Raw genomic sequence first — 24,933 nt, forward strand, 5'->3', positions numbered from 1 at the left:
GAACGGAATTCTGAAGAGGCGGCAAAGAATAATCTTTTCATTTTACTTCCACAAAGAGGCCTGCAGAAAAACAACAGCATTATTAATCTCAGCAGTGGAATTCACAAAGACAAAACCCACTGCTGGTGTCCTGCAGTCTAGTATAGTTGAGTTTGATCGGTGCCCCTGGGAGTGGCTGGCGCCTCAAACTCGAAGGCAATGTGATTGGACAGAGACATTGACTGGATGCTGGCAAGTGGAAATGAAAGAACTCTGCCGAGCAGTAAGTAGGAACTTGGTTGTCAGTCGATTGGCAGATGATCGCTTTTCCAGGGATAATAATTGCTTAAACAAAAATTGGTCACTCAATCCACGACTGTTTGTGGGACGCTGCTGTGCGCAATTGGCTGCCGTGTTTTGCCCACAAATATGCGGTCAGTTCTGCACAGTATACTCTGTGAAGCGCTTTGAGATGACTCGAAGACGTGATAGGGCGCTATATCAAATACAAGGATTATTATTATGTGTCCCAAGGCCCAGTGCCTTGGAATTTCCTCCCAACGTGAAGGGCCCTATACAAATGTAATTTGTTATGGTGGTGCTGTGGGGTGGGGGGGTGGGGGGGGGTAGGTATTGTTTGGTTTGTGGTTCTGAGGAAGTTCCAAAATCTCTTTGAGCTTGTTGGTGTCACTGCGGTACAGGTAGCACCAGCGAGTTTGCTATCGACGTCAATAATTTCCTGCTCCCATTCCTGTGCCTGCAGTACCAAGGAGAATTCGGAATGAATGACTGAATACTGTATGTCAAAGATTATTTTTTTCCCTTTCCCTCTCTTTCAAAACGTGTCGCTAACCCTCCCACGCACCACCCGCCTCCCCCCCCCCCCCCCCACCCACCCCCACTTCCCACTCCCTCTTCGTGGAAACAAAAGGCTTTTTGTGCAGCTTTCTTTTGCTACCACTGAAGAGTTCACAATGATTCCATTGACAGGAAGCCTGTGAGAACCATTGAACATCATGTAATTTCACATTGTGGTGGCAAGCTGCCAAACGGTGCATTAAAACGCTGGGAATCCAGGAATTAAAAAAAACCGAAGCTCATCGTTATCACAAAATCCTCTTCTGAAACGCTTGACTGGAAATCAAGCATTCTCTCCTCCCGGATCTTAAAAGGTTTTCCTGTGAACAATGTAGCTTTTTTTTAAACAAAGGAGGAGGATGGTGCAAGCTACAGCAACTCAGCAATTTATATTTATTATTCTTATTATTTGCATTTGATATTGCACCTTATCACTTCGTTGAAACATCTTAAAGTGCTTTACAGGATTTTACTGTAAACAACAACTTGCATTTATACAGTGCCCCTCACACAGGGTCCCGTCCCAGACCTAGGAGCCAAGCCGGAGGAGGTGACCATAGGCACGGCTGAAGAGGAAGGTCTGCAGGCGCGACCTGAAGGTGGGGAAGGAAGGGATAAGGCGGAGGGCTAGAGGAAGAGTGTTCCATGATTTTCCAGAGTGTTCCAGTAAAATGTAGTGACTGTATTCTCCCACAAAATTCACAGTCAGTTCACTTTATATTCTGTGAAGTACTTTGAGACGTTTGGAAGACATGATAAGGCACTATAACAGATGCAAGCATTATTATTCATAGGTTGTAATCAATTTAATACAGCATTGTTCACATATTATAAATGTCTCGGAGATGATATGGAGACCAAGCAGAGAGGAGAGGAGCCAGGCTTGAAAGGATGTTGACCAAAGGAACAATTTGGTGCGTTTGTTCACTGACTTTGCCTCCGGCAGACACTGAACTTCAGGTGGAGGCTAGAAAAGCCCAAACCAAGCATGTCGGTATTGAAAATAACAATAATCCTTCATATAATGAAGCGCCTTATCACGTCATTGATACGCCTCAAAGCGCTTCACAGAATATATTGTAAAGTGGATTGACTTTGTATTTTGTGGGTGAAACCGGAAGCCAATTGTGCACAGCAGTGTCCCACAAACAGTCGTGGATTGAGTGATTCATTTCTTTTTGAGGGATTATTACCCCAGAAAGTGATCCGCCAATCAACTAACAATTTGGTTCCTACTTACTACTAGGTAAACAGCCGTGTGAAATAAGGAAACTTGCTTTAGGTTTCACAAAGGAATCAAACACAAATCCTCTCACTTACGAGTCGAGTGCTGTAACCAATACACTACACTTGCGATCTTCACCAAAAAGACAAAGGGTCAGAGTTGCGTTCTTTATTTATGGAGCAAAGTTAAAGCGTGGTTTGAAATAAGCCCTCTGCTCACCATCCCCCCACCGTGGTTCGCTCACAAAATACACATACTCCATTTTACAGTATATCCTGTGAAGCGCTTTGAGACATCTCGCTGACTTATTAAGGCGGGGTAATAATCTCTCCAAAAAAAAGGAAACGCTCAACTCCACGGCTGTTTGTGGGACACTGCTGTGCGCAATTGGCTTCCGCGTTTCACCCACAAAATACGCAGTCAATCCGCTTTACAATATATTCTATGAAGTACTTTGAGGCGTCTCAATGACGTGGGGGCGAATATATGTGTTTTTGTATTGTATATCAAATGCGCAGATTATTATCTGTCTGAAAGGCTCTGTGAAGATATCATCCTTGATTCTGGCTGAGGGGAGATCATTTTCAAGTGTTGAAAAATAGCTGTTCTGATCTTAAACAGGCGAGACTCTCTCAAACAGGGTTAATCATATAATACTTGCATTTACAAATCCCTGTCCCCACCCATAATCTCCAATGGGTTCAGACCACGGTTGCCATATCAACCACATGGCAGAACAGGCTCAATGGGGCTGAATGGCCTCCCCACTATGTTCCTGGAACAATAAGAACACAGAACGAGATGTACTAGAGGTTTAACCTTTCCAGGGCTAAATGGTCTTATGTCATTCCTGACTTTTCATATGTTCTTAAGATGGGCGGATCAACAAGAAGTCTCACAAATGATGGTCGACTGCTTCAAGGTCCAACCCAGTACAGGACCATGTCAGGACTGTACCACCCAGGAGATAAGGAGAAAGAGAGCTGGTGAGACAGAAAATGGAGTTGAAAACAATAAAATAATACCAATAATCCTTGCATTTGTTACTGGTGCCTTTCACATCAAAAGGACGTCTCAAAGCACTTCACAGAACTTAATCTAAAGTGTAGTGAGTGTTTTTTTGTAGGGGAATATGGGAGCCAATTTCAGCATAGCAAAGTCCCACAAACAGCCATGAAGTGAATGACCAATTTTATTTGGGGGTATTCTTGGACAGGACACCGGGTGAAACTCCTTTCTCTTTTCGAGTAGTGCCATGGAACGTCCACCTGACCAGACAGATGGGACCTTAGTTTAAAGTGTCATCGGAAGGACAGCACCTCCAACCATGCAATGCACCCCCAGCACTGCATTGGAGTGTCAGCCTAGACTATGTGAGCTCAAGGTCCCAAAGTGGGGGAATGAACCCATAATCTTCTGACTCAGTGGTGGGAATGCTGAGGCAGGGTGACACCATATGCATTGTGAAATAACTGCCTTAAAAGCCGTTTGTCCTTGCAAACGGAAATCAGTTTTGCCATAAATCACAAATAATTTCTTTCTCTTATATAAAGAGAAAAAGAATAAAACTTACAAGAAAAAAGAAAGCAGCTGAACCAAATTAAAATCAAACTCTAGAGTTAAGGAGTCGCAGGATTTTACTCAGGAACTGCAGCAGCAGAAAGAATTTTCCCCTTTGCAGTCTCCAGTCCTTAATAGCGGTTTCTGGTCTACATCAAAGTTCTGTTATGGCAAAAAGAAGTCGCGGAGGTAAATGGGGAGGCCCCAGACTGCAACTGTAACAACAACTTACATTTATTTTATATCGTTCATGTGAGAGAAATGTCCCCAAAATAAGATTAGAATGAAATTAAATAAAGGGCCTACTTCACCTGAGACTCTCTTGTGATAAAAACTTTCTTATCACAAGAGAGCTTAACATCGGTGGTGGGAAAAATAATGGAATCCTTACTAAAAGAGGTAATCGAAAAATATCTAGAAACCAAAAATATAATAAATAGTCAGCACGGATTTCATGCTTGACCAACCCTCATTGAATTCTTTGAAGAGGTAACAGAAAGAGTAGACAAGGGTAATGCGGTAGATGTAATATATTTGGATATCCAAAAGCGTTCGATAAGGTACCGCATAATAAATTAATGAATTAGGTCAGAGCATGTGGAGTCAGGGGGAAAATAACAGAATGGATAGCAAGCTGGCTACAAAACAGAAAACGGAGAGTAGGGGTAAAGGGTAGCTACGCAGACTGGCAGGGGGTTGGAAGTGGTGTTCCACAAGGATCGGTATTGGGACAACAACAACAACAAAATTACATTTATATAGCACCTTTCACATCGGGAGGATGTCCCAAGGCGCTGGATAGAGTTTCGGACCTGAGCTGGGGGGTCGGGAGAGTGGAGGGCAGTGGGGGGAAGCAGGGTGATCGAAAGCACGGTCGAAAAGGAGGGTCTTGAGATGGGATTTGAAGATGACAAGGGAGGGGGCAAGGCAGAGGGACTGCGGGATGGAGTTCCAGAGGGTGGGGGCAGAGTGGCAGAAGGCCTGCCCGCCAATAGTATGGCAAACGAGGCGGGGGATGTGAAGCAGGCCAGAGCCCGCTGAGCTGAGGGAACAGGCAGGATGGTAGGGGGGAGCAAGACCATGGAGGGCTTTGAAGTTGAGGACCAGGATCTTGAACTGTATCCTCTGTCTGATGGGAAGCCAGTGGAGCCGGGACCACTGAGAAGTCACTTACTGCCTGGAATATAAAAACCTACAGGGGTAGAGGAGCAAAGGGATCTAGGGGTACACAAATCATTAAAAGTAGCAATGCAGGTTAATAAGGCCATAAAAAACCAAACCAGGCATTGGGGTTCATTTCCAGAGGCATAGAAATGAAAAGCAGGGAGGTTATGGCAAATGTATACCGAACCTTGGTTAGACCACACTTGGAATACAGTGTGCAGTTCTGGTCCCCACATTATAGAAGAGATGTAGAGGCACTGGAGAGGGGGCAAAGGAGATTCACAAAGATGATCCCAGAACTGAAAGGTTACACCAATCAGGAAAGGCTGAACACTCTTGGACTCTTTTCTCTTGAAAAGACCTGATTGAGGTCTTTAAAATTATGAAAGGTTTTGATGGAGTAGATGTAGAGAAGATGTTTCCAGTTGTGGGCGAGACCAAAACCAGGGGCCATAGATACAAAATAGTCACCAATAGATCAAATAGGGAAGTCAGAAGAAACGTCGGTGAATCCCAGAAATGTCTGCAAACCACGGAAGTCCCACAGGTTATGGAAGTGGCCTGTTGAGGGTGATGGGTCATTGGAAAACTGCACTGAGCAATCGGGAGTCAAAGTTCTGTGGTTTGTGTTAAATAGCTGATCTCACTAGTGGGGAGACTACAGGTTTTTTTTCATAGAATGTTACGGCACAGAAGGAGGCCATTCGGCCCATCGAGTCTGTGCGGCTCTTTGACAGAGCAAGTCACTTTCACTAACCCCAATCACCAGCTTTCTCCCCATAACCCTGCAAACCTGTCTTCTCCAGATACCTATCCAGTTCTCTCTTAAAAGCTGTTATCGAATCGGACTTCACTGCCCTTTCAGGCAAATCATTCCAAATTCGAACAGCTCGCTGAGTGAAAAAAATTCTTCTAACCTCCCCTCTGCTTCTCTTGGTAGATATCTTAAGATTTTTGGTAGATATCTTAAGATGACTATCGTAGTGAGAGATTGAATCCCCCGAAGAAGCTCAGGATTATCGTGGAGTCCTGTAGCTCAGTGGTTAGAGCACTCGCTTTGCAAGCGAGAGACCTGAGTTCAATTCAAGGCAGAGGGCGAAATCTTGAGCAAGTTTCCTTACTCCACACAGAGCCTAATAATAATCCCTCCAAAAAAACAAAACAATAATAAATTGGTCATTTTCAATCCACGACTGTTTGTGGGACATTGCTGTGCGCAATTGGCTGCCGCGTTCGCCCACAAATATACAGTCAATTCACTTTACAGTGTGTTCTGTGAAGCGCTTTGGGACGTCCTCCCGACGTGAAAAGCGCTATATCAAATGCAAGGATTATTATTATTATATCAGGTAAAATGGGGGACCAATTGGGGTGGTGGGGGGGGGGAGGGGGGAGTGGCAGAGTTTAAAAACTTTTGTCCAGACTTAAATGGAACTTCTGAACGAGGCCGCACAAGGTGGTCAGCAGCGGGGACCATCCGCAGAGGAAGTTTCCTGATTTCCCCACATCCCCAGTCCGACTCTCGAAATGGGGCGGACGTCCCGAGGCGCTGGACGGTCAGGGGATTTTGGACCCGAGCCGGGTGGTGGTGGGTGGGTTGGGATCAGGAGCGGGTGACGAAGGTGCGGTCGAGGCGGAGGGTCTTGAAGGAGGCAAAGGAGGGAGTGAGGCAAAGGGAATGTGGGATGGACTTCCAAAGGGTTCAAACCCAATGTTGGCACTTGGCTCCCAATGTTGACCAGGGCGGGGGCGTGGCCTCAGTGAAGGGGGGGGCGGGGTTAGTGATTGACGTGATGACGGCACACAGGGTCACGCACTGCGCCTGTGGGAGGAGGACGCGATGACGACACGGCAACGTCGGGCACGCACGGCAGGGGCAGCCCGGCGCCTGCGCTGTGAGTGGCCGCCGCCCCTCCTCCGCTCACAGGGAGCGAGCGAGCGAGAGAGAGAGGGAGAGGGAGAGAGAGAGAGCCAACCCCCGGCGGCGCTCGGTATGTGGCGGCTCCCGAGCTGAGGGCACCGTGAGCGGCTGCTCTGAGGAGAGGTACGGACTGAGGGGAGGAGGAGGGGGTCAAGGCGCTGGTGTAGGCCTGCGGGCCCGCGGGAGGGTTGGCGACCGGGCGGGTCTCGCTTCGGAGGTTGCAGGCCTCTCTCTCTCTCTCTCTCGCCGGTCGATAACCCGAGCCCCGGGGCTCGCTTTACCAGCCGCGGCCCGGCAGGAGGGCTGGTCCCCCGCACCGCACCCCCTCACCCCGCAGCTCTGCCCGCTCCCCCTGCCCTCTCCCCTGACTTCCCTCCGGTCACCCCCACCCCCGCCTCCCCTCCCCGCCCGCCTTTTCCTCTCCCAAACCCCGGCCACCCCCCCCTCCCTCCCCGTCCCCGTCCCGTTCGCAGCCCCTTCCCCCGGGGCCAGGCCTCGTGTCCCTTGGAGTCAGTCTCGGCTGTCCACGAGCCTCCGGGGCTTCCTCCCTCCCTCCCTCCGTCCCTCCCTCCCGGGGAAGCGGAATGGCGCGGTGTTAGCAGCGCCCTGACTCGCCCCAGGGTCTCCCCCCCACACACACACAGCAGCTGCCCACACCTGGAGTGCAGACTCCTTCCTGCACTGTGTGCCACAGCCTCTGTGTGTGGTGGGGGGTGTGGGTGGGGGGGGTGTGTGGGTGTGGGGGTGTGTGGGTGGGGAGGCGGAGGGGGGGTGGGGAGGCGGAGGAAGTTATTTTTATAACCTCCTCTGGACTACAACTCCTGTCCAGTCCAGATAAGTTACTCCAGTTGTGGATCCTGGGCCGGAGCTGCTCCTGTTCGGACTTGTTGATGTCATTAGAGGGCTATTGTGTTTTGATGAAGTTTGTTCTGGTTATTCTGGTTCTGTAAAGACTTTTTTTCTCTCTCTCTCTTTCTAAGACTCTTCCCCCCACCCCCCCAAAAAAGGGGGGGGGGGTAATGTGGATGTATGTGTGGGTGTACACTGTGCGATTGTGGCACTTACAGATCCAGTACTTCATTGGCGTGTTTTGCTGCTGCCGTGCTACGTATGTCTTAAGTCCTGTCTTAAAAGCTATCCATTGGAATGAGCCAATTCTTGCCACCTCTCCCCCACGAACGACCCCGCGCTCGTAAAGCACTCCTCGATGTTCTTGCGCCTGAAGGTGCAAATGTGTATCCTGTATACAAATTCAAGTTGTCGTTATGCTTGTTAACTGGAGGCGGTGGGAGAGAGAGAGAGAGAGAGCAGGGTAATGTAATGGGTATATACAACACTTATAAGAGAGCTCGCACCAGCAACGACAAGGTGGGTCAAATGGCCTTCTCCAGTACTGGAAGACATGATCTGAACTAGATCCATTAATCTGACAACATTTTCAGTGTGTTATTGCACAGCACAGTGGGCTGGGCCCAATTTGTGCTATAAATTGCCGGGGGCGCACGTTTGCACCTGTAGTTTGTTGGATTCGTTTCTGACCTTGGACAAAGTATTGCAAGGCTTGTTGATGGATCTAAATGTATACCCCAATATATATTTGGCTTGCACCAGTGGGTCCTGCCTGCCCTTGGCCATGTTTCTGAATCTTGGGTGGGGTAAGGTGGGTTTCTCGCTTGCAAGGTGAGTGGAGGCTGCACACGTCCACCTGGAGGGAATATAATAATAATAATCCTTGCATTTGAAATGGTACTTTTCACGTCTTGTAGACGTCTCAAAAGCGCTTCACAGAATATACTGTAAAGTGAATCGTCCATATATTTAGTGGTGTTTGTCCCACAAACAGTCGTGGATGAGTGACCAAATTATTATTTTTTTCTTGAGGGATTATTATCAGGCGTGTGGAGTAAGGAAACTTGCCCAATATTTCACCCTGCTACGAATTGAACCCAGGTTTCGCGCTTGCAAGGCGAGTGCTCTAACCACTGAGCTACAGGACTCCCCAACAGTTAGTCACTTGTCATGCACCTGCTGGTGGTAGGCTTTGGAGGATCATTGGCAGAAGCTTGGTTGCAGGGTTGCCAGCCTTGAGTGGGAATAGGGTGATGCAACACCCACAAATGGAAAGCTCAGTGGGGGAGGCTGGCAGAGTGAAGAAGTGCATAACATCATGCTGATATTTTAATAATCAGACCGGTTGTCAGCCTTGCCCAAGCTAATTAATGGAATTGCTGTGATGTGAGTAAGCTGCAGTTGAGGAGAATTTTATTTTTATTGATGTCTCAAATTGATCTAAGGAAAAATGGAAACACGTGATGGGTTAGGGTTAGTGCATTGTGTGAAGTTATGATTTGGCATTTAAAGAGCATTATTACTGTATGGAGGGAGTTCCTTCAATGTACTTTGCCACACCTCTGAAGCTAAATACTTTTAGGTAGATTTTTTAAAAAAGAATTCTTTACGCAAACTTTAGTTTTTGATGTTGAAAAGATTTCTCCAACGTATAAGGCTTATTTATGTAAATGCAATTTGTTGTTCAGCTTCACATGATCAGATTCTTCATTTTGAGATTTGCTTCCTGTTTGTCACTATCCTCTGTACTAGTGGTTTGGAGATAAAATTGTTCCTGATAAAAATATAAGAGCCTAGAGTGATGGGTCTGTGTGTTTTGAGGAAGTAACGCATGTTGAGCAATGATGCTGGGGTTTTGATGAAGCGAATGGTAGGCGTTGCTGCCTAATAAGGTGGTGTCACTTAATTAAGCCAGTCCTTTTCTTTTTCCTAATGTCTACTTCTACTTGCTTTGTTTCCTTTTTTAATTTTGTGTAGTATTGGATCCGTGTGACTATCTCCGGCCATCTCTGGAGGCAGAGCTTACCTATCGCGCTCAGTGTGAGGGGAAAACCCCTGGTAACCTTGCTGAGAAATGTGGTAACCCACCCGCATCAAGTTGAACCTGACTTGCATTACATGTTTAGTCTTCAGGAGCATCATGAGTTAGCTCTGCCTCCATTGTAGCCTATGATTTACTGTTGAAGCGCAACATTGACAGAGGTGCCATCCCTCAGGTGAGATGTTTAACTGAGGTCTCATCTTATTCAAGTGGATGTTAAGGATCCTACAACAGTATTTGAAAAGAGAAGGGAGTTTCTCCTGGCAAATGGTCCTCCAGGTCAATTGGTCATTCGTCCATTCACCTCACGGATTTTTGTGAGACTTTGTGTGCAAAATAGCTGCTGCTTTTATGTACAAAAACACTTGAAAATAAATTTGATTTTTCAAAATTGCTAGATAGTGTGTGATTGGTGGGTGGAGATTGTTTGTGGTTCCGGTACAGTCAGAGTCCGCGCGACTTGAGTCCACTTATGTTTAGTCTGGTTATATGAATACGGTAGGTTGATTTATTGAATAATTTTTGCTGTCAACTTGAGTATGCAATTAATAGAATTTAAATGCACTACCTTTGAATCTCTCTGGACCATGTTACTGTTGACTGTAATTTAACATCATTTGTTTAATGAACGTAGTGAGAACTGTTTGAGGTTTAGAACATAAATTTAAAATTTTGACTTGTTTCTGATGGTCTCGCTAATATCCTCTAACTTAGAACACAGTCTGTACTTTGTCTTAGATTTTCTGTGCATTGGATTGGAGTCTCAGTCGAACTGAAGGCTGTCAGAAATAGAGATGCTGAAAAATAAAGCTTTTGCTTCTGTATGATGTACTTTGTATGCAATGAATGGCAAAGGTCAGAAACAGAATGCAATAGACCTCTGTAGACTAACAAGTACTGAAAGTACAGTATCCTGTGCAGTACTTTGCTGTGCATTCTGTGGATATTGCTTTAATAATCTTTGCATTTGATAATATGCCTTTCACGTGAGGATGATGTTTCTTAAGCAGTTCACATGATATACTGTAAAGAGTAGTGACTATATTTTATAGACAAATGAGGCAGCCATTTTGCATGCTGCAGTGCCCCACAATCAGCCAATGACCAATTTTATTTTGTTGGCCAGGATCCTCTGAGAAACTCCCTTATCTTTTCGAATGGAGCCCTGAGATCTTTAGCGTCTACCTGACAGGGCCTCAGTTTGACATCTCATCCGAACGATGACACCTTCAGCAATGCAGTGCATCCCCAGCACTGCATTGGAGTGTCCGGCAAGTACCGTTTTGATTTCATGCTGCATTGCAGCATGCCAGCTAAACACCATCCAAATATGCCAACATCAGGAGATTCTTGCATCTTGCAAGTTGTCCTACACACCAGCGTGTCTGGAATTTAGAGTGTTATAACACCCTTATTCTATTGCATTGCCTCCTACAGAGAAACGTCAGGCGCCATACATATTTCAAGACACTAACGCCTTCAAAGGATCAGCCTGCACTGAAATCTCTAAATGCTTCTTTGTACAAATTGCTCTTCTATTTCTAAGTTATTTACAAAACTGGAATGAGAGAACGTGACAGCCAAAGCAGCTCGGTTTCAAATGCAATGCATGACAGATTCTTGTGAATGGGCCACGTGACGTGATTCAGACCTTGTGCCTGCTTGTCTGTGTGATTAGTACTAATTTTACTTTACTGTGGAGTACAGTTCCTTGGGTGCGGTTTTCCTTTCTGTACCTGGCACAAGTGACCCTTCTATATACCTCATCTTAAGTACCCACTATAGATTGACTAAGCAACAGTGGGAGGCATAGCCGAATAATCTCGACAACATATTTTCTGGTAGAGAGGAGGGTCACGACAGCTAGATTGTGCAGAAGACTGGAAACCGTAGCTGGTTTTATCCTTCCTTGGCCAATAGACTGAAATCAATTAACACAGAACCTGTATTCTGCGTCAATTCACTTTACAGTCAACTCACTTTGGAGTCCTGTAGTCCTGGGTTCGATTCCCGGGCAGGGCGAAATGTTGGGCAAGTTTCCTTACTCCACACGCCTCTGTTTACCTAGCAGTAAGTAGGAAACCGTTTGTTAGTCGATTCGCTTTTCCGAGGGTAATAATTTCTTTAAAAAAATAATAAACATAAATTGGTCACTTCAATCCAAGACTGTTAGTGGGACACTGCTGTGTGCAATTGGCTGCCATATTTCGTCCACAACATATGCAGTCAATTCACTTCACAGTATATTCTGTGAAACTCTGAGATGTTTTGGAGTCCTGTAGCTCAGTGGTTAGAGCACTCGCTTTGCAAGTGAGAGACCTGAGTTCAATTCCAGGTCAGGGCGAAACCTTGGGCAAGTTTCCTTACTCCACACAGAGCCTAATAATAATCCCTCCAAAAACCAAAAACAATAATAAAATTGGTCATTTTCAATCTACGACTGTTTGTGGGACATTGCTGTGCGCAATTGGCTGCCGCGTTCGCCCACAAATATACAGTCAATTCACTTTACAGTGTGTTCTGTGAAGCGCTTTGGGACGTCCTCCCGACGTGAAAAGCGCTATATCAAATGCAAGGATTAGTATTAGTTTCGAAGGCGTGATAAGGCGCTGTTTAAATGTGGGAATATTATTTACAGTGTATTCTGTGAATTGCTTTAAGGTGTCTTACATAAGGATGTGATAAGGCACTATATCAAATGCAAGTATTATTATGTATTGAACCTAGGATCTTCCTGGTGCAAGTGGCTGTTTCTCATTGGTTGGTGGCTTTATCACTTGGGCTATATGAGGAAACCAAAGTTGAAACATTCGAAGGCAAATGCCATTGGCTTCCTCAGTTTTCACATCTGAACTGTAATATTCCTAAAGCTTATAATAATCCCTATATTTCATATAGTGCCTTATCACATCTTTGAGGCGTTTCAAAGCACCACACAGAATATACTGTAAAGTGAATTGACCTTACATTTTGTGAGCGAAAAACGGCACAAAGCAGTGTCTCACAAACGGAAGTGGATTGAGTGACCACATTTTTTATTTTTTTAAAAAAATGTCTTGTTTTTTGAAAGGATTATTACCCTCAGAAAAGTGATTCGCCAATCGACTAACTGGGTTCCTACTTACTGCTAGGTGAACCGGGGCGTGTGGAGTAAGGAAACCTGCCTAAGGTTTCGCCCTGCCTGGGAATCGAGGCCGGGTCCTCTCGCTAGCAGGCGAGCGCTCTTAACACTGAACTAGTGGACTCCACATTTTTAGCACGTGTGCTGTATTAGGATTAATCTGTGGCCAGATTATGAAGTTGTGGGACTTGCAGGGGCACCGTTTTTAAGATAGTGCAGTGTATTCGTTCACAATTTTATTNAAAAAATTTACTGTTCGGTTTTAAGAAGTAAAATGGGTCTGGTAGAGAGAGGCTGGTTGTTTTTTTTTAAACCTTCACGTGCAAAGGGCTAATCTGTGGCCGCCTCTGCATCGTTGCAACAGCTGTCCATGCCAGTCTGGTCTTGCCCTACCGATTTCCTTTTGTTTTTGAGTTGAGCGGTTTCAGTGCAACAATCTCGAGCAGATTTCATGCGTATACTTTAATTCTCGTAATTGTAGTACAACCACTTTATGGGGTAATATAGACAGTGTTTGTCCCAACCCTTATCCGCATGTTTTTTTAAACAAGTTTATTTCCTTGGTCCCACTATAAAGAGCTCTTTTGTTTCCTCACATCTGCTGCATTGTGTTATTGCGATCTTAGTAGCTTCTCAGGAATGTTTTGTTCATGAAATTAATCGTGTGGAGATGCACTTTACTTTCCATCCTGTTCTTTCCAGTGCGTTAACATATTCCCCGTCCAAGATGGGACCAAACATCTGGTTTCCTAAGTGTCTGCTGCTAGTGCTTTCTTCAGATAGGTAGCGGGAGGCGAGTGTGACAGTAGCTTGGTTTGACTTTTGATGCTTTTTGCACCAATTTGCATTTATATACAGCAGCATCCTCCATCCAGGATAGCATCCTGTGACACCATTGCCATCACTTTGTATCAAATGTTGATTTTGCTGCTTATCCAACTCTACCCATTAGGGCTTTGGCTAAACATGTCTAAAGACTCAAAGATCTCATCAATGACAACCCATTCTGTCTCAATCAGTTATTTTTGGTGCTTTTTGCCAGGCATTCCTCCTCAACCCTTTTGACCGCGTTACTCAGGGTGTTTGATACCCCTTTGTATTTTCATACATACCAACATCATTTGCTTTAAAATCTCATACTTTTATTATCCTGTAGCTTAGCGCTTAGAGCAGTCGTTTCGCAAATGAGAGGACCCGGGTTTGATTCCTGGGCAGGGCGAAATGTTGGGCAAGTATCCTTACTCCACACACCTCTTTTTACCTAGCAGTAAGTAGGAACCCAGTTGTTAGTCGATGGACGATTGCTTTTCCATGGGTAATAATCGCTTGAAAAATAATAATAATAATTTGGTCACTCAATCCATGACTGCTTGTGGGCTACTGCATTTCGTCCACAAAATACACAGTCCATTCACCTTACAGTTTATTCTGTGAAGCGTTTTGAGGCGCTTTGAAGACGTGATAATATGCAATATCAAATGCAAGCTTTATTATATTTTATTATCCTTGTCTTAAGGTTATTTTACTGGTTGGAAACTTTTGCAACTTGTGGCTTATTTGGATCAACAGCCCTCCTGTTCAAGGGTTGCTAATTTGGAAATAATTCTGGATGTTTGAGAAAGAATAGAGTACTACAACAACAAGATTACATTTGTATAGCGCCTTTCACGTCAGGAGGACGTCCCAAGGCGCTGGACAGCATACAGCATTTCAGACCCGAGCTGGGGTCGGGGGTGGTGGGGGGGAGGGGGGAAGGGAGGGGAGGCTGGCTGATGAGGAGGGTCTTGAGGCAGGACTTGAAGGGGACGAGGCGGAGTGACTGGGGGATGGAATTCGAGAAGTTGGGGGCAGAGTGGTTGAAGGCTCTCCCACCAATGGTGGGGCGGGTTGGGGGACGTGGAGCAGGCCAGAGCCGGCTGAGCGGAGGGAACGGGCGGGTTGGTAGGTGGTTAGGTTGTCACAGAGGTAGGGTGGGTCGAGGCCATGGAGGGGTTTGTATGTGAGGACCAGGATCTTGAACTGGATCCTCTGAAGGATAGAGAGTCAATGGAGTCGGGCGAGAATGACGGAGATGGGGTCCGAAGTTTGGTGCAGGAGAGGACACGGGCTGCAGAGTTCTGGATTATCTGCAGCCCGTGAAGGGAGGAATTGGGAAGGCTGACAAGCAGGGCATTTGCATAGTTGAGCCTGGAGCTGATGAACGCATGAACAAGAGTTTCAGCGGCCTGAGGGGTGAGGTAATGGCGGAGTCGGACAATGTTACGGAGGTGAGGGAATTAGACGTCAAATAGCGCTTCTGCCTGTGCCTGCACAGGTGGACGTTAAAAATCCATGGCGCTATTCAAAAACTGAACGGAGTTTCTTCCAGTGTCCTTGCCAACAATCCCCCAAATAAAATTGGTTACTCATTTCATGGCTGTTTGTTGCATGGTTTGTTGCTGTGTGCAAATTGGCTGCTATTTTTGCCTACAAAATGCACAATTGCTAAAATTTACATCAGGAGTTTCAAACTGGTGAGCGTAGACAGGTTACTGGGTAAGAATTTTTACTTACTGTCATTTTTCCCAAGTGAAGGGTTGGGAAGAGAAGTGTGAGGAGAGGCTGGGCCTCAGAGAAAGCGGAGGAAGAACAAAGAAATACTGGTTTGTCCTGTTCCTTCGGTCGCTAACCAGCAAAAAGCCAAGTGGAGATGGGCGCGTGACTCCCGATAAGCATGCGAACATGCTGTGTTCTAGAAAGACAGTGGTGCGCATAGAACAATAATGTCCGAAGTAGGGCACAGGGCAAAAAAAATTGAAAACCGCTGGTTTACAGTGTACCCTCTGCAGCTTTGAGACATGTCCTCCTGACATAAAATGCTATATAAAATGTAAGTAGATATTGTTAATAAATTCACGAGGATCCCCTCTCAAAACCTGCTTAGTTTGATTTTCAACATAAGATCCTGTGTTCTATATTTACCATTAAAGTTAATTTTATTTAACTTCACATCTTCGCTGATTAGCTGAAGCATGTCAATCTCCACATTTACAAGGATTTATTTAATACTTATTTTACCAATGAATTCTTAAGTTGATTCATAACACAAGCTTTTTGTCCAGACTTTGTCTCTTGACTTGTTCTATTGCTAATCTTAAAACAGCAAAATATCAAAGACATGTTCCTGAAAGTGTCCCAGTAATCCTGAATTAGTACCCAGACTCGCCCTAGTGATTTATACTGTTTTCACGTTGTTATTTTTCCTGCGAAAGTAACTAATGTCCAAAAGTTCTTTTTTCCCCAACTCCGGATCTGGTAAGACCTGACTTGGAGTTTGATCAGCTGTCCCGGGTGACTGCCTGAAGAAGCTGCTGTGAACAGTGTTCATGTGAACAGGCAAAATCACTTGCGTTCCTTTAAGAAATCTTTGCAACTATGACCTAGAGGAACCTGGAGCTCTGAAATGCAACATCACTTCTGCATTTCCAGATTGCTAAATATGTACGGCTCTTGTGAGGTATTAGCGATACCATGTCTGTGGGGCTACAAGATGGAGCAGGGCTGAATAGAGAGAAGAAAGAGCCTTATGCTTGTAGCACAAAAACTGCCTGTGTTCTATTAAAAGCACACTTGATAGTATCGTGGAATGTTTTGTGCATTCAATAATCCTTTGCTTGAATTCCTAGGTGTTATGGACAGGTAAACGAGAACAATTCCCAAGAGCAACAATGACTGAATGCTTCCTGCCACCAACAAGCAGTCCGAGTGAACACCGCAGGGCTGAACATGGCAGTGGGCTGGCCCGGACACCCAGCTCCGAGGAGATCAGTCCAACAAAGTTCCCTGGACTCTACCGTACCGGTGAGAACTCTCCGCCTCATGATGGGCTGCACGAGTCTGCTGACATTGTGTCCGATGACGAAAAGGAACACGGAAAGAAAAAAGGAAAATTTAAAAAGAAAGAAAAACGGAGTAAGTAGCAACTAATTTGCTTTTCCCTGGACTGTGGTATTGCTGTTATCAAAGTAAGCCTAAGTGAATTAGCAGAATCCCTGTTGATGGCCCCACAGACTTGGTTTAAGGGTGGAAAATCAGCCAGCATTGCTGCTTGCTTTGTGTGGTGGGAGCTGTGTGTGTTTGTGTGTGGCTGCCTGATGAAGATTGAAACAGACTAGTTTGTGATGTTCTCTACTGTAGAATAGCCTGCTGACATCCTCTCTCTTGAGGCTCAGATGTGAAGAATAGCCATTTAGCTAATATACTGGCTGCCGCCCATAGAACCATACGTCAGAAAGGATTCCTGGTCTTTCAAGAAATAAATGGGTGGGTGAGAAGGAGAAAAAAAACAGTCCATCTCTATTATCCAGTTGTGGCAGTACATTTATAGGAGGACTGTGCTTTCAGCAGGAAAAATGAAATAGATCTTAACCCTTATCCTCTTCTCTTTCCAATAGCCGAGGGATATGCGGCCTTCCAAGAGGACAGCTCGGGTGACGAAGCAGAGAGTCCGTCAAAGATGAAGAGGCCAAAGGGCATTCATGTCTTCAAAAAGCCGAGTTTCTCCAAGAAGAAAGAAAAGGACTTTAAAGTCAAAGAGAAGCCAAAGGAAGAAAAGCACAAAGAAGAGAAACATAAAGAAGACAAACACAAGGAGAAAAAGTCCAAAGATTTGACAGCGGCCGATGTTGTGAAGCAGTGGAAAGAGAAAAAGAAAAAGAAGAAACCTGCTGTAGAGCTGGAAGTTGTGCAGGTGGAAATTCCCTTTTCCCTCAGGCCCATCTTTGGAGTCCCGCTAACTGAGGCTATAGAGAGGACTATGCTGTACGATGGGATCCAGTTGCCAGCGGTTTTTCGCGAGTGCATTGACTACATTGAACGTTTTGGCATGAAGTGCGAGGGGATTTATAGAGTATCAGGTACATTTGCACCTTGTTTCTACTTTTTCATTGCTATCTGTGTAGCTATTGGGAAGCTGGGAGATTCTCACTCTTAGAACTTCTAATACCCCAAAACCTTTGACAAGGAGCGAACATAGAACCCTGAAACGGGAAGCCACTCTGAACAGGTGTTCAAAACATCCTGGAACTGAAACCTTGCTTAAACACACATCTTCTTGAGCACTACTTTTTTCTGTCTTAATGTCTTTCTTAATTTCTTTTGAGTCATTGTCTCTGATACTTTGACTTCACACAACGGCTTGGAGGCACGTATCTGAATTTTTCTCTGAGTCTGCTTTGAAGCCGTGCTTCCAATGGGTCCCCCATCATTATTCTTAGTTAATCCAAACCTTTCAGTACCCTTGAAATTTATTTTATATGGAGAAACAATCTTGATTTGTATTACTGCAAATGCTCAGCAACGTTCCCTCAATGGCTTAGTAGGTGAAGGTAGTGGTGTAGCACTAAGCTACACAGAGCCAAAAGTGCCATGTTTGAGCCCTGACATGATCCTGGCTAGTTGATCCCAGGCAGGGGAGCAGTTGGGCTGTACAGCTGCTCGTGATGTGCTTGGGTTAAGATTGGGCCATGGTTCCTGCTCTGATCTCTAACCAGTGGTCACTGCCACTGGAGATATTTGTGAGGATTCCAGGTAGGGACAGGATCAGGTTCATCATTGGTTGAATAGCTGGTTGCAGTCAGTGTCCAATGTCACCCTTAAATAATGGTCCACTTGGGTGTGAGGCTGTGATCACAGCAGAACGAAAGAGGAGTCAAATATCTTTGGGTAGTGGGTGGGGAAGGTGAGAAAAGTGAAAGAGAAAAACAAAAGGCTTGCCTCAATAAAGCAGTGAACAGATTATATTCTACCTCAGTTATTAAATACAAAATTAGTATTTTGCTGCTGAGAGTCATGTTTTTATAACCCATCTGTGCGGTAGTTTAAAAATTGTGTCGTTACATGTTTAATAGTCTGTTTCAAAGCCGTGTTTTCCTATGTTGTAAACGAATAACACTGTGTGATTTTAAGTTGCACCGCGACACCTATAATCTAATCACTAGAACTCAATAATAACGCTCACACTAGTTTCCTTACTGGGGTGTGTACCCTGGTGTTTACTTACAAGAAAAGTACAGACTACAGGCAGAAGCTGCCTGGTTAGCTGTAAAATGCCGGCAGGGGCCCTAAGTGCTTAAAAACAAGTTGTTGACTTCCCAGTAATTGGGTTGTCAAGTGACATTGGTGCCAATCTTAAAATTATTTAGAATAAGGAGCATGGGATGCTCTGCTGTATACACAGTGAACATATTTTTTCCTACAAAATATACTGTAAATTCACTTTACAATATATTCTGTGAAGCGTTTTGAGGCATCTCAACGACATGAGGCGCGATACTAAATGCAGCGATGATTATTATTATATTAGTATGGAAGTGCTCCCCAGCAGTTGTGCCCAGTTACAGGGCAGTTTGGTATTTAATGGACCCAACTACCAAATTATAACTGGGCTCTACTATATTTAGGTTGATTGCTTGTCATTTTGAGGTGTGGTTGGAATGAGGTTTTCTTGCTTCCAGCTGACCTTAAAGTACTTTTTTTTTATGGTTAAAAGTCATTTACCTTCCCAATGAGTTAGTGTATAAATCCACTGCTGTCCAGACCAGGCATACTATTAGGCTGCCCTGAGCTAATCCAAACCATCTGACCTCACCCATACTGACTGTGGTGGTGGGTATAACAACTGACCTCTGTATCCCTGGGATAAGGCAGAGGAAAATTGTGATGTCAAAACTGGATCTAATCCAACAGCGTTTGATCGGAGGCAAGGATCAAATCATGTTCAGCACAGTTGAATAGCCTCTCCATGTTGACTGCCTGGCTTCCACGTGACAAGTGGCTGTTTGGCCAAGGTACCAGCAAGGTACTGGACTTTGATTCTGTGCCTTATTATAAGTCAGTTACTTCCGCAGAGGATTGGAGAAAATATGCAAAAGCTACTATTTTGTAAACTTCTCAGTCCAAGGAGTTTTTAAATGAAGTTGGGTGCATGCATAAGTGTTGCGATAATGCACATTTGTTTACATGTGGGCAAAAAATCTCCATAATCTATAACAATGCTAGAGAATCTTGTATAACGAATGCTTCAAAATGTCTGGAGCAAGCAACTCAAAGTGCAAGTGACACTGTTCCCTGTTCACTATAGATGGACATTGGCAAGTCTTATCCAAAAAAACAAAGTGTCCAGTCTTATCTGGACACTTTTTTTTAATATACTGATAATGTTTTTTATGTAAAAGTTGTACACTCTTCTGGACTTTGTATTGTTAGATTACATAATTCATACAGATCCCTAAATTGAGGATCCAGCATTTTCAGGTGCTATCGCTCATTGACGTTCTTTGGCTGGGAAGGGCAACAACAACAACAACTTGGATTTATGTAGCACCCTCAACGCCGGATGGCATCTCAGAGCCCCTTCCAAGACAGTGGGGCTCTTTGGGGACTGGAGTTGTTGCTTTTTTTTGTGGGTGTTGTGGGGGGGTTCCTTTATAGCTGTAGAGAATTGTGTTGCGGGTGTCTGAAGTGTGGGAAGGAGGAGCTCCGCCCTGTCAGCCTTGCAACATTAACTCACTTGAAAGGATTTAACATAGAAAGTTTCATCATGATTAATTCAGGCAGTAGAAGACCATTGGTCCGGCTAACCTGCTTGGCCAGATTCCACAATATTCTGAACTTTGGAACTGTCATGGTGTTGAAAGTTGAGCCATTGATGATGGGATGGAGGGGAATTAGCAGCAGACCAACATCGGACCAGTGGGTGAAGAAAGGGGAATAGGATCTGCAGGAGATTGCAGAGTGGGACAAGAGTGCAGAGGGATTCGAGTAGCCCTCCAGTAATTTATATTGAAAGTACTCCTCCTCCCCCCCCCCCCCCCGCGACCCCCACCCCCACCTATATATAATAATCTTTACATTTCATATAGCACCTTATCACAGCATTGAGACAACAAAAACATTACGTTTGCAAAGCGCCTTTCACGTCGGGAGGATGTCCTAAGGCGCTGGGATATCCCGAGGACTTCCCTGAAGTCCTTGACAGAATATACAGTAAAGTGGAACATAAACAGAAGTCGCTGGGAACACTCAGCAGATCAGGCAGCATTTATGGAGAAAGGAAAGTGAGTCAATGTTTCGGGTCCACGGCCCTTTGTCAGAACTGATGGAAGTAAAGTGAATTGATTGTATTTTGTGGGCGAAACACCTAATACGTAAGAGAATATTAAGAGGTGTTTATGACAGCATTAGACTTTTATTATCTCAATTACTAGTTCTAATTGTCTGGAGTCTCAAAGAAAGATTTTGTGAGTGAATTTTCTTTCTCTCTTCCCTTTCTCGCCCCTCCTCCCTCCGCACCTTTCCTCCCCACAATCTAGGTACCAAATCAAAAGTTGATGAATTGAAAATCGTGTATGACCGAGAGGAGTCTCCGAATCTGGAGGATTATGACGCAAACACAGTGGCCAGCCTACTGAAACAGTACCTCCGTGAACTGCCTGAACACGTCCTCACCAAGGAGCTCTTGACACGGTTTGAGGATGCTTGTGGGAAGGGCACGGACTGTGAAAAAGTGCAAGAGTGCCAGCGGCTAGTGAGAGAACTGCCCAAGACTAATTACCTCCTTGTTTCTTGGCTTATCATCCACATGGATCACGTCATTGCTAAAGAGAGTGAAACGAAAATGAACGTCCAGAATATTTCCATTGTTCTTAGCCCCACTGTTCAGGTAGGTCTTTGCCTCAGCCACAATGGCCTCCCTCTCCACTGAGGGTTTTGAGTATCGAGTAAGCTTGTGTATTATCATTCTTAGCAAATATTGTCAATGCTGAAATCTTTATATGTTTATACAGGTTGCTCGCTATTTCTTCCCTGTTAAGTGTGGGAGAGAGAAATGTATTTTATTTGCCAATTGGTAACATGGCGCCACTTGAGTATCTCCTCAAGGGATTCAGCTCTTCTACTTTCACAATGGTTTTAGTGCAGCGATTGCATCACACTTCACTGTGTTTTACGAAATGAGCAAGTCACATTTCACTACGTTTAGTGCAGTAAACCAGCACATTTATTTTACTGTGGGTATAGCATAGTGAGCAGAGTGCATTTTATTTTGGCTATAACACTCAGCTTGGTGCATTTTACTGTAGATATGTTACAGTGAGCACATCATGTTTCACTGCGGTTGCAACGCTGTGAATTAATAACACTAATTGAGTAAATTATTGGAGGATCAAATAACCTTGAGTAATACTGCGCATGCTGAATGCTGAATTTCTGTGCAACATTAACAACCTGAGTCACGGTTGGATCGACCTTTAACAGAGCTACCTTAGTTAAAATGCTGCTTTAATATTGCATTTTGTTTGGGGGGGGAGGGGGCAGTTTTCTATAGTCTCCAGAAACTTGGATCAAATGACATTCCACTCCTGTGCAGATATCTCTTCATCATAGCAATTACATCAAGAGATTTACACATACATAGATCAGCATGAGAAGGTTTTGTTTGTGGGGGTGGCGGGGTGATTTCTGTTTGTGCAATAATGGTAAAGGAATCGTGAAGAAGTCTGCTACTGTTTTGTGATTGAGTTTCCATTATTTGGCAAGGAAGCATCCAAAAGAAAAACATCTTAAGGTAAGTTTGCATATGCACAACCGGCTTGAGGTCATCCCAGCACTTAGTGCAACGATTTGAAGATGCAGGTGCAGAACACTGCCAAGCCCATTTGCTTACTCAGCAACTTTACCATATCCATTTGAATGTCTCTGATCCACAGCTCCCTGTGAAGCAGATCCAGCAAAACCAGCAAAATGCTGTACATTACCAGAAAATTAGAAAAAGGAAGGGGGCATTCAGACTGTCAGCCCTGTTCTGTCAGTTTATTAACCATCACCACAGATCTTGTAATCCCCTTTCCCTGCCTTTTCACTGTTCCCCTTGATACCCTTCCTTTCTAAGTATTTATCAGTCCATCTGTTAAACAGCCCCTTTTTGCCTCTAGAAACAGACTTGCCTCTGGAGAGAAACTTGTAATGTTACAATATGAAACAGTCTTCAAATAATTTTAGTGTGTGCACTAGAATTTCAGCACGTTTGCGAAATATTTGGAACAGCCTCATTTGAATTGTGAATATATTTTTAGAGCCTTAACATATTGTAAATTCTCAAAACTCTTCACAGGCTGATACAGGTAGTGACTATTTTAAGCAAATGCAACATCCAAATGAGAAAAATGTTGACTTCAATATAAGGTCAAGCCGGTTCAGGTGGATGTTACAGATCCCATGACGCTGTTCGAAACTAGATGGGAGCTGTGCTGTTCACCAGACCTACTGGCAAATTGGTTGTTCACTTCATGGCTGCTTTTGGGACCTTAAGAACATAAAAATTAGGAGCAGGAGTAGGCCATTCGGCCCCTCGAGCCTGCCCCGCCATTCGATACGATCATGGCTGATCTAACTGCAACAACAACAACAATTTTAATTTACATGGAATCTTTTACATCTCAGGAACATCTCAAAGCACTTCACACAGCTATTAAAGCTGTTTTATTATTATTAAAACATGGATTCTGCCTCTGCTCACACTGCCATTTTATGGTTGTTCATTCTTTTTCTCAGTGTTGCACTGATTGTGGCCCCTTTATATTAAAATCGTTTATGGTTAGCTACTGTGGGTGAACTTGACCTGATGTTTTGTTGGGTTTATCCTGTGTAACTAACAAATATCTCCATTTTGTTAAAATGTCGTTCTGTGCCCCATGTTTCTCTTTTTACTACCCTCTGCCTGTGTCGAACATCCTGTTTGTTTACAGAGGTCAAGAGGTTGACTTCAGCTCATTGAAGCAGTACATTTGAATAATTTTAACTGGCCGCCACTGGGATTATCCAAATATTCCGCGAGCAAGAGCATTTCACCCCCAGTCCCCTTCAAAAAAGCCTTTGAGGTTTTTGGGTTCATAGTGTAAAGACTGTCGGTCAGATGTCTAGGAATGAAATTTTTTTTTCTCTTTCTTTAACTCTTTGTAACATAACATTAAGTGTTGCACATCTTGTGAGTTCTTGCACTAATTCCTCTCTTGTCCTCTGCAGATCAGTAATCGTGTGCTGTACATATTTTTCACTCATGTCAAAGAGCTGTTTGGAGACATGGAGTTGAAGCCGGTGATAAAACCCCTTCGTTGGTCCAATGTGGCAACGATGCCGGCCTTGCCTGAGACCCAGGAGACCATCAAGGAAGAGATTCGACGACAGGTATGTCTTTAGGAGTATTTTGTGGGCCGATAAGAATGTACGTTGTCCTGATTCCCCACGTTCCCAGTGTTAAACTATTGAGGAAATAACACCTTGCACTTACACAGAGCCTTTCATGTAAAATCAGCATCTTAAAGCGCTTCAGAAGGGGAGGGAGAATTTAAGACTGTTTGCGTAGAACACAGTGAAATGTAATCTTTAAGAGGGTTTGAAAGCAGAGAGAGATGAGGGGAAAAACAGTTTTTGGGAGAGAGTTCGAATGTTTCAACGGAGGCAGTGACAAACAAGCTGGTACAGTTTTATTCATATATTTGGAATCTGTTGGGTTGAGCTATCACTGTGTCCCTCCAGGAGTTCCTGCTTAATTGCTTGCACAGAGACCTACAGGCTGGCATAAAGGACTTATCCAAAGAGGAGAGGCTGTGGGAGGTGCAGCGAATTTTAACAGCACTAAAACGCAAGTTCCGGGAAGCAAAAAGGCAGGTGAGTTTAGTGGAATTTCCCTTCTCTCGGATTGGTGTGCCCTGTGATAGACAGCAGCAGAGGAAGATGTGCCAATATTGGTCCCACCTCTTCTAGTTCATGTTTCATAATGTACATTACTATAAGACCAATATTTATGGATAAATACTAATGTACTATAGTTGACTTGGCTTCAATAGTCACTGTTGGTAACCTGTTCCACATCCTTCTAACGGTTTGTTTAAAAATTAATGGCTGCTAACTCCGCTTATGTTTCTTGTAATAATCTTGAGGTTATGCCCAATTACTGATCTGGTCAATTTAGCCAACAAATAATCCTTTACGATTTACCGTCTGAAATGCTTTAATAATATTGAACTCTTTGATTACGGCCCCTGTTAACCACCTCTTCTCCAGTGAATATGGCTAATCATTACTATTAGCAGTGAGAAACAGAAGTTAATGAATTAAAACCATACTTTGGGGCTAGGCCTGTGCTTTCAGTAGCAAATAGGAACAGGCTTGATGGG

General features: G+C 44.4%; 1 protein-coding gene across 2 annotated transcripts in view; it reads left to right on the forward strand.

The window, feature by feature from the left end:
- Nucleotides 1-201: 201 nt before the first annotated feature.
- ralbp1 (ralA binding protein 1) overlaps nt 202-24,933 on the forward strand; it is a 30,001-nt gene continuing 5,269 nt past the window's right edge. The window contains exons 1-6 of one of the 2 annotated variants that reach the window (XM_007897247.2): nt 202-262; nt 16,384-16,669; nt 17,152-17,613; nt 21,070-21,419; nt 23,780-23,941; nt 24,293-24,424. In XM_007897247.2, coding sequence (XP_007895438.2) covers nt 242-262; nt 16,384-16,669; nt 17,152-17,613; nt 21,070-21,419; nt 23,780-23,941; nt 24,293-24,424 — 1,413 coding nt within the window. In that variant the 5' untranslated portion in view covers nt 202-241. Of the gene's footprint in view, nt 263-6,675; nt 6,831-16,383; nt 16,670-17,151; nt 17,614-21,069; nt 21,420-23,779; nt 23,942-24,292; nt 24,425-24,933 lie in introns of those variants that run through there. The other variant, XM_007897248.2, reaches the window with a different exon arrangement.

Source organism: Callorhinchus milii, unplaced genomic scaffold (genome assembly GCF_018977255.1).
Source record: "Callorhinchus milii isolate IMCB2004 unplaced genomic scaffold, IMCB_Cmil_1.0 Scaffold2, whole genome shotgun sequence".
Lineage (NCBI taxonomy): Eukaryota > Metazoa > Chordata > Chondrichthyes > Chimaeriformes > Callorhinchidae > Callorhinchus > Callorhinchus milii.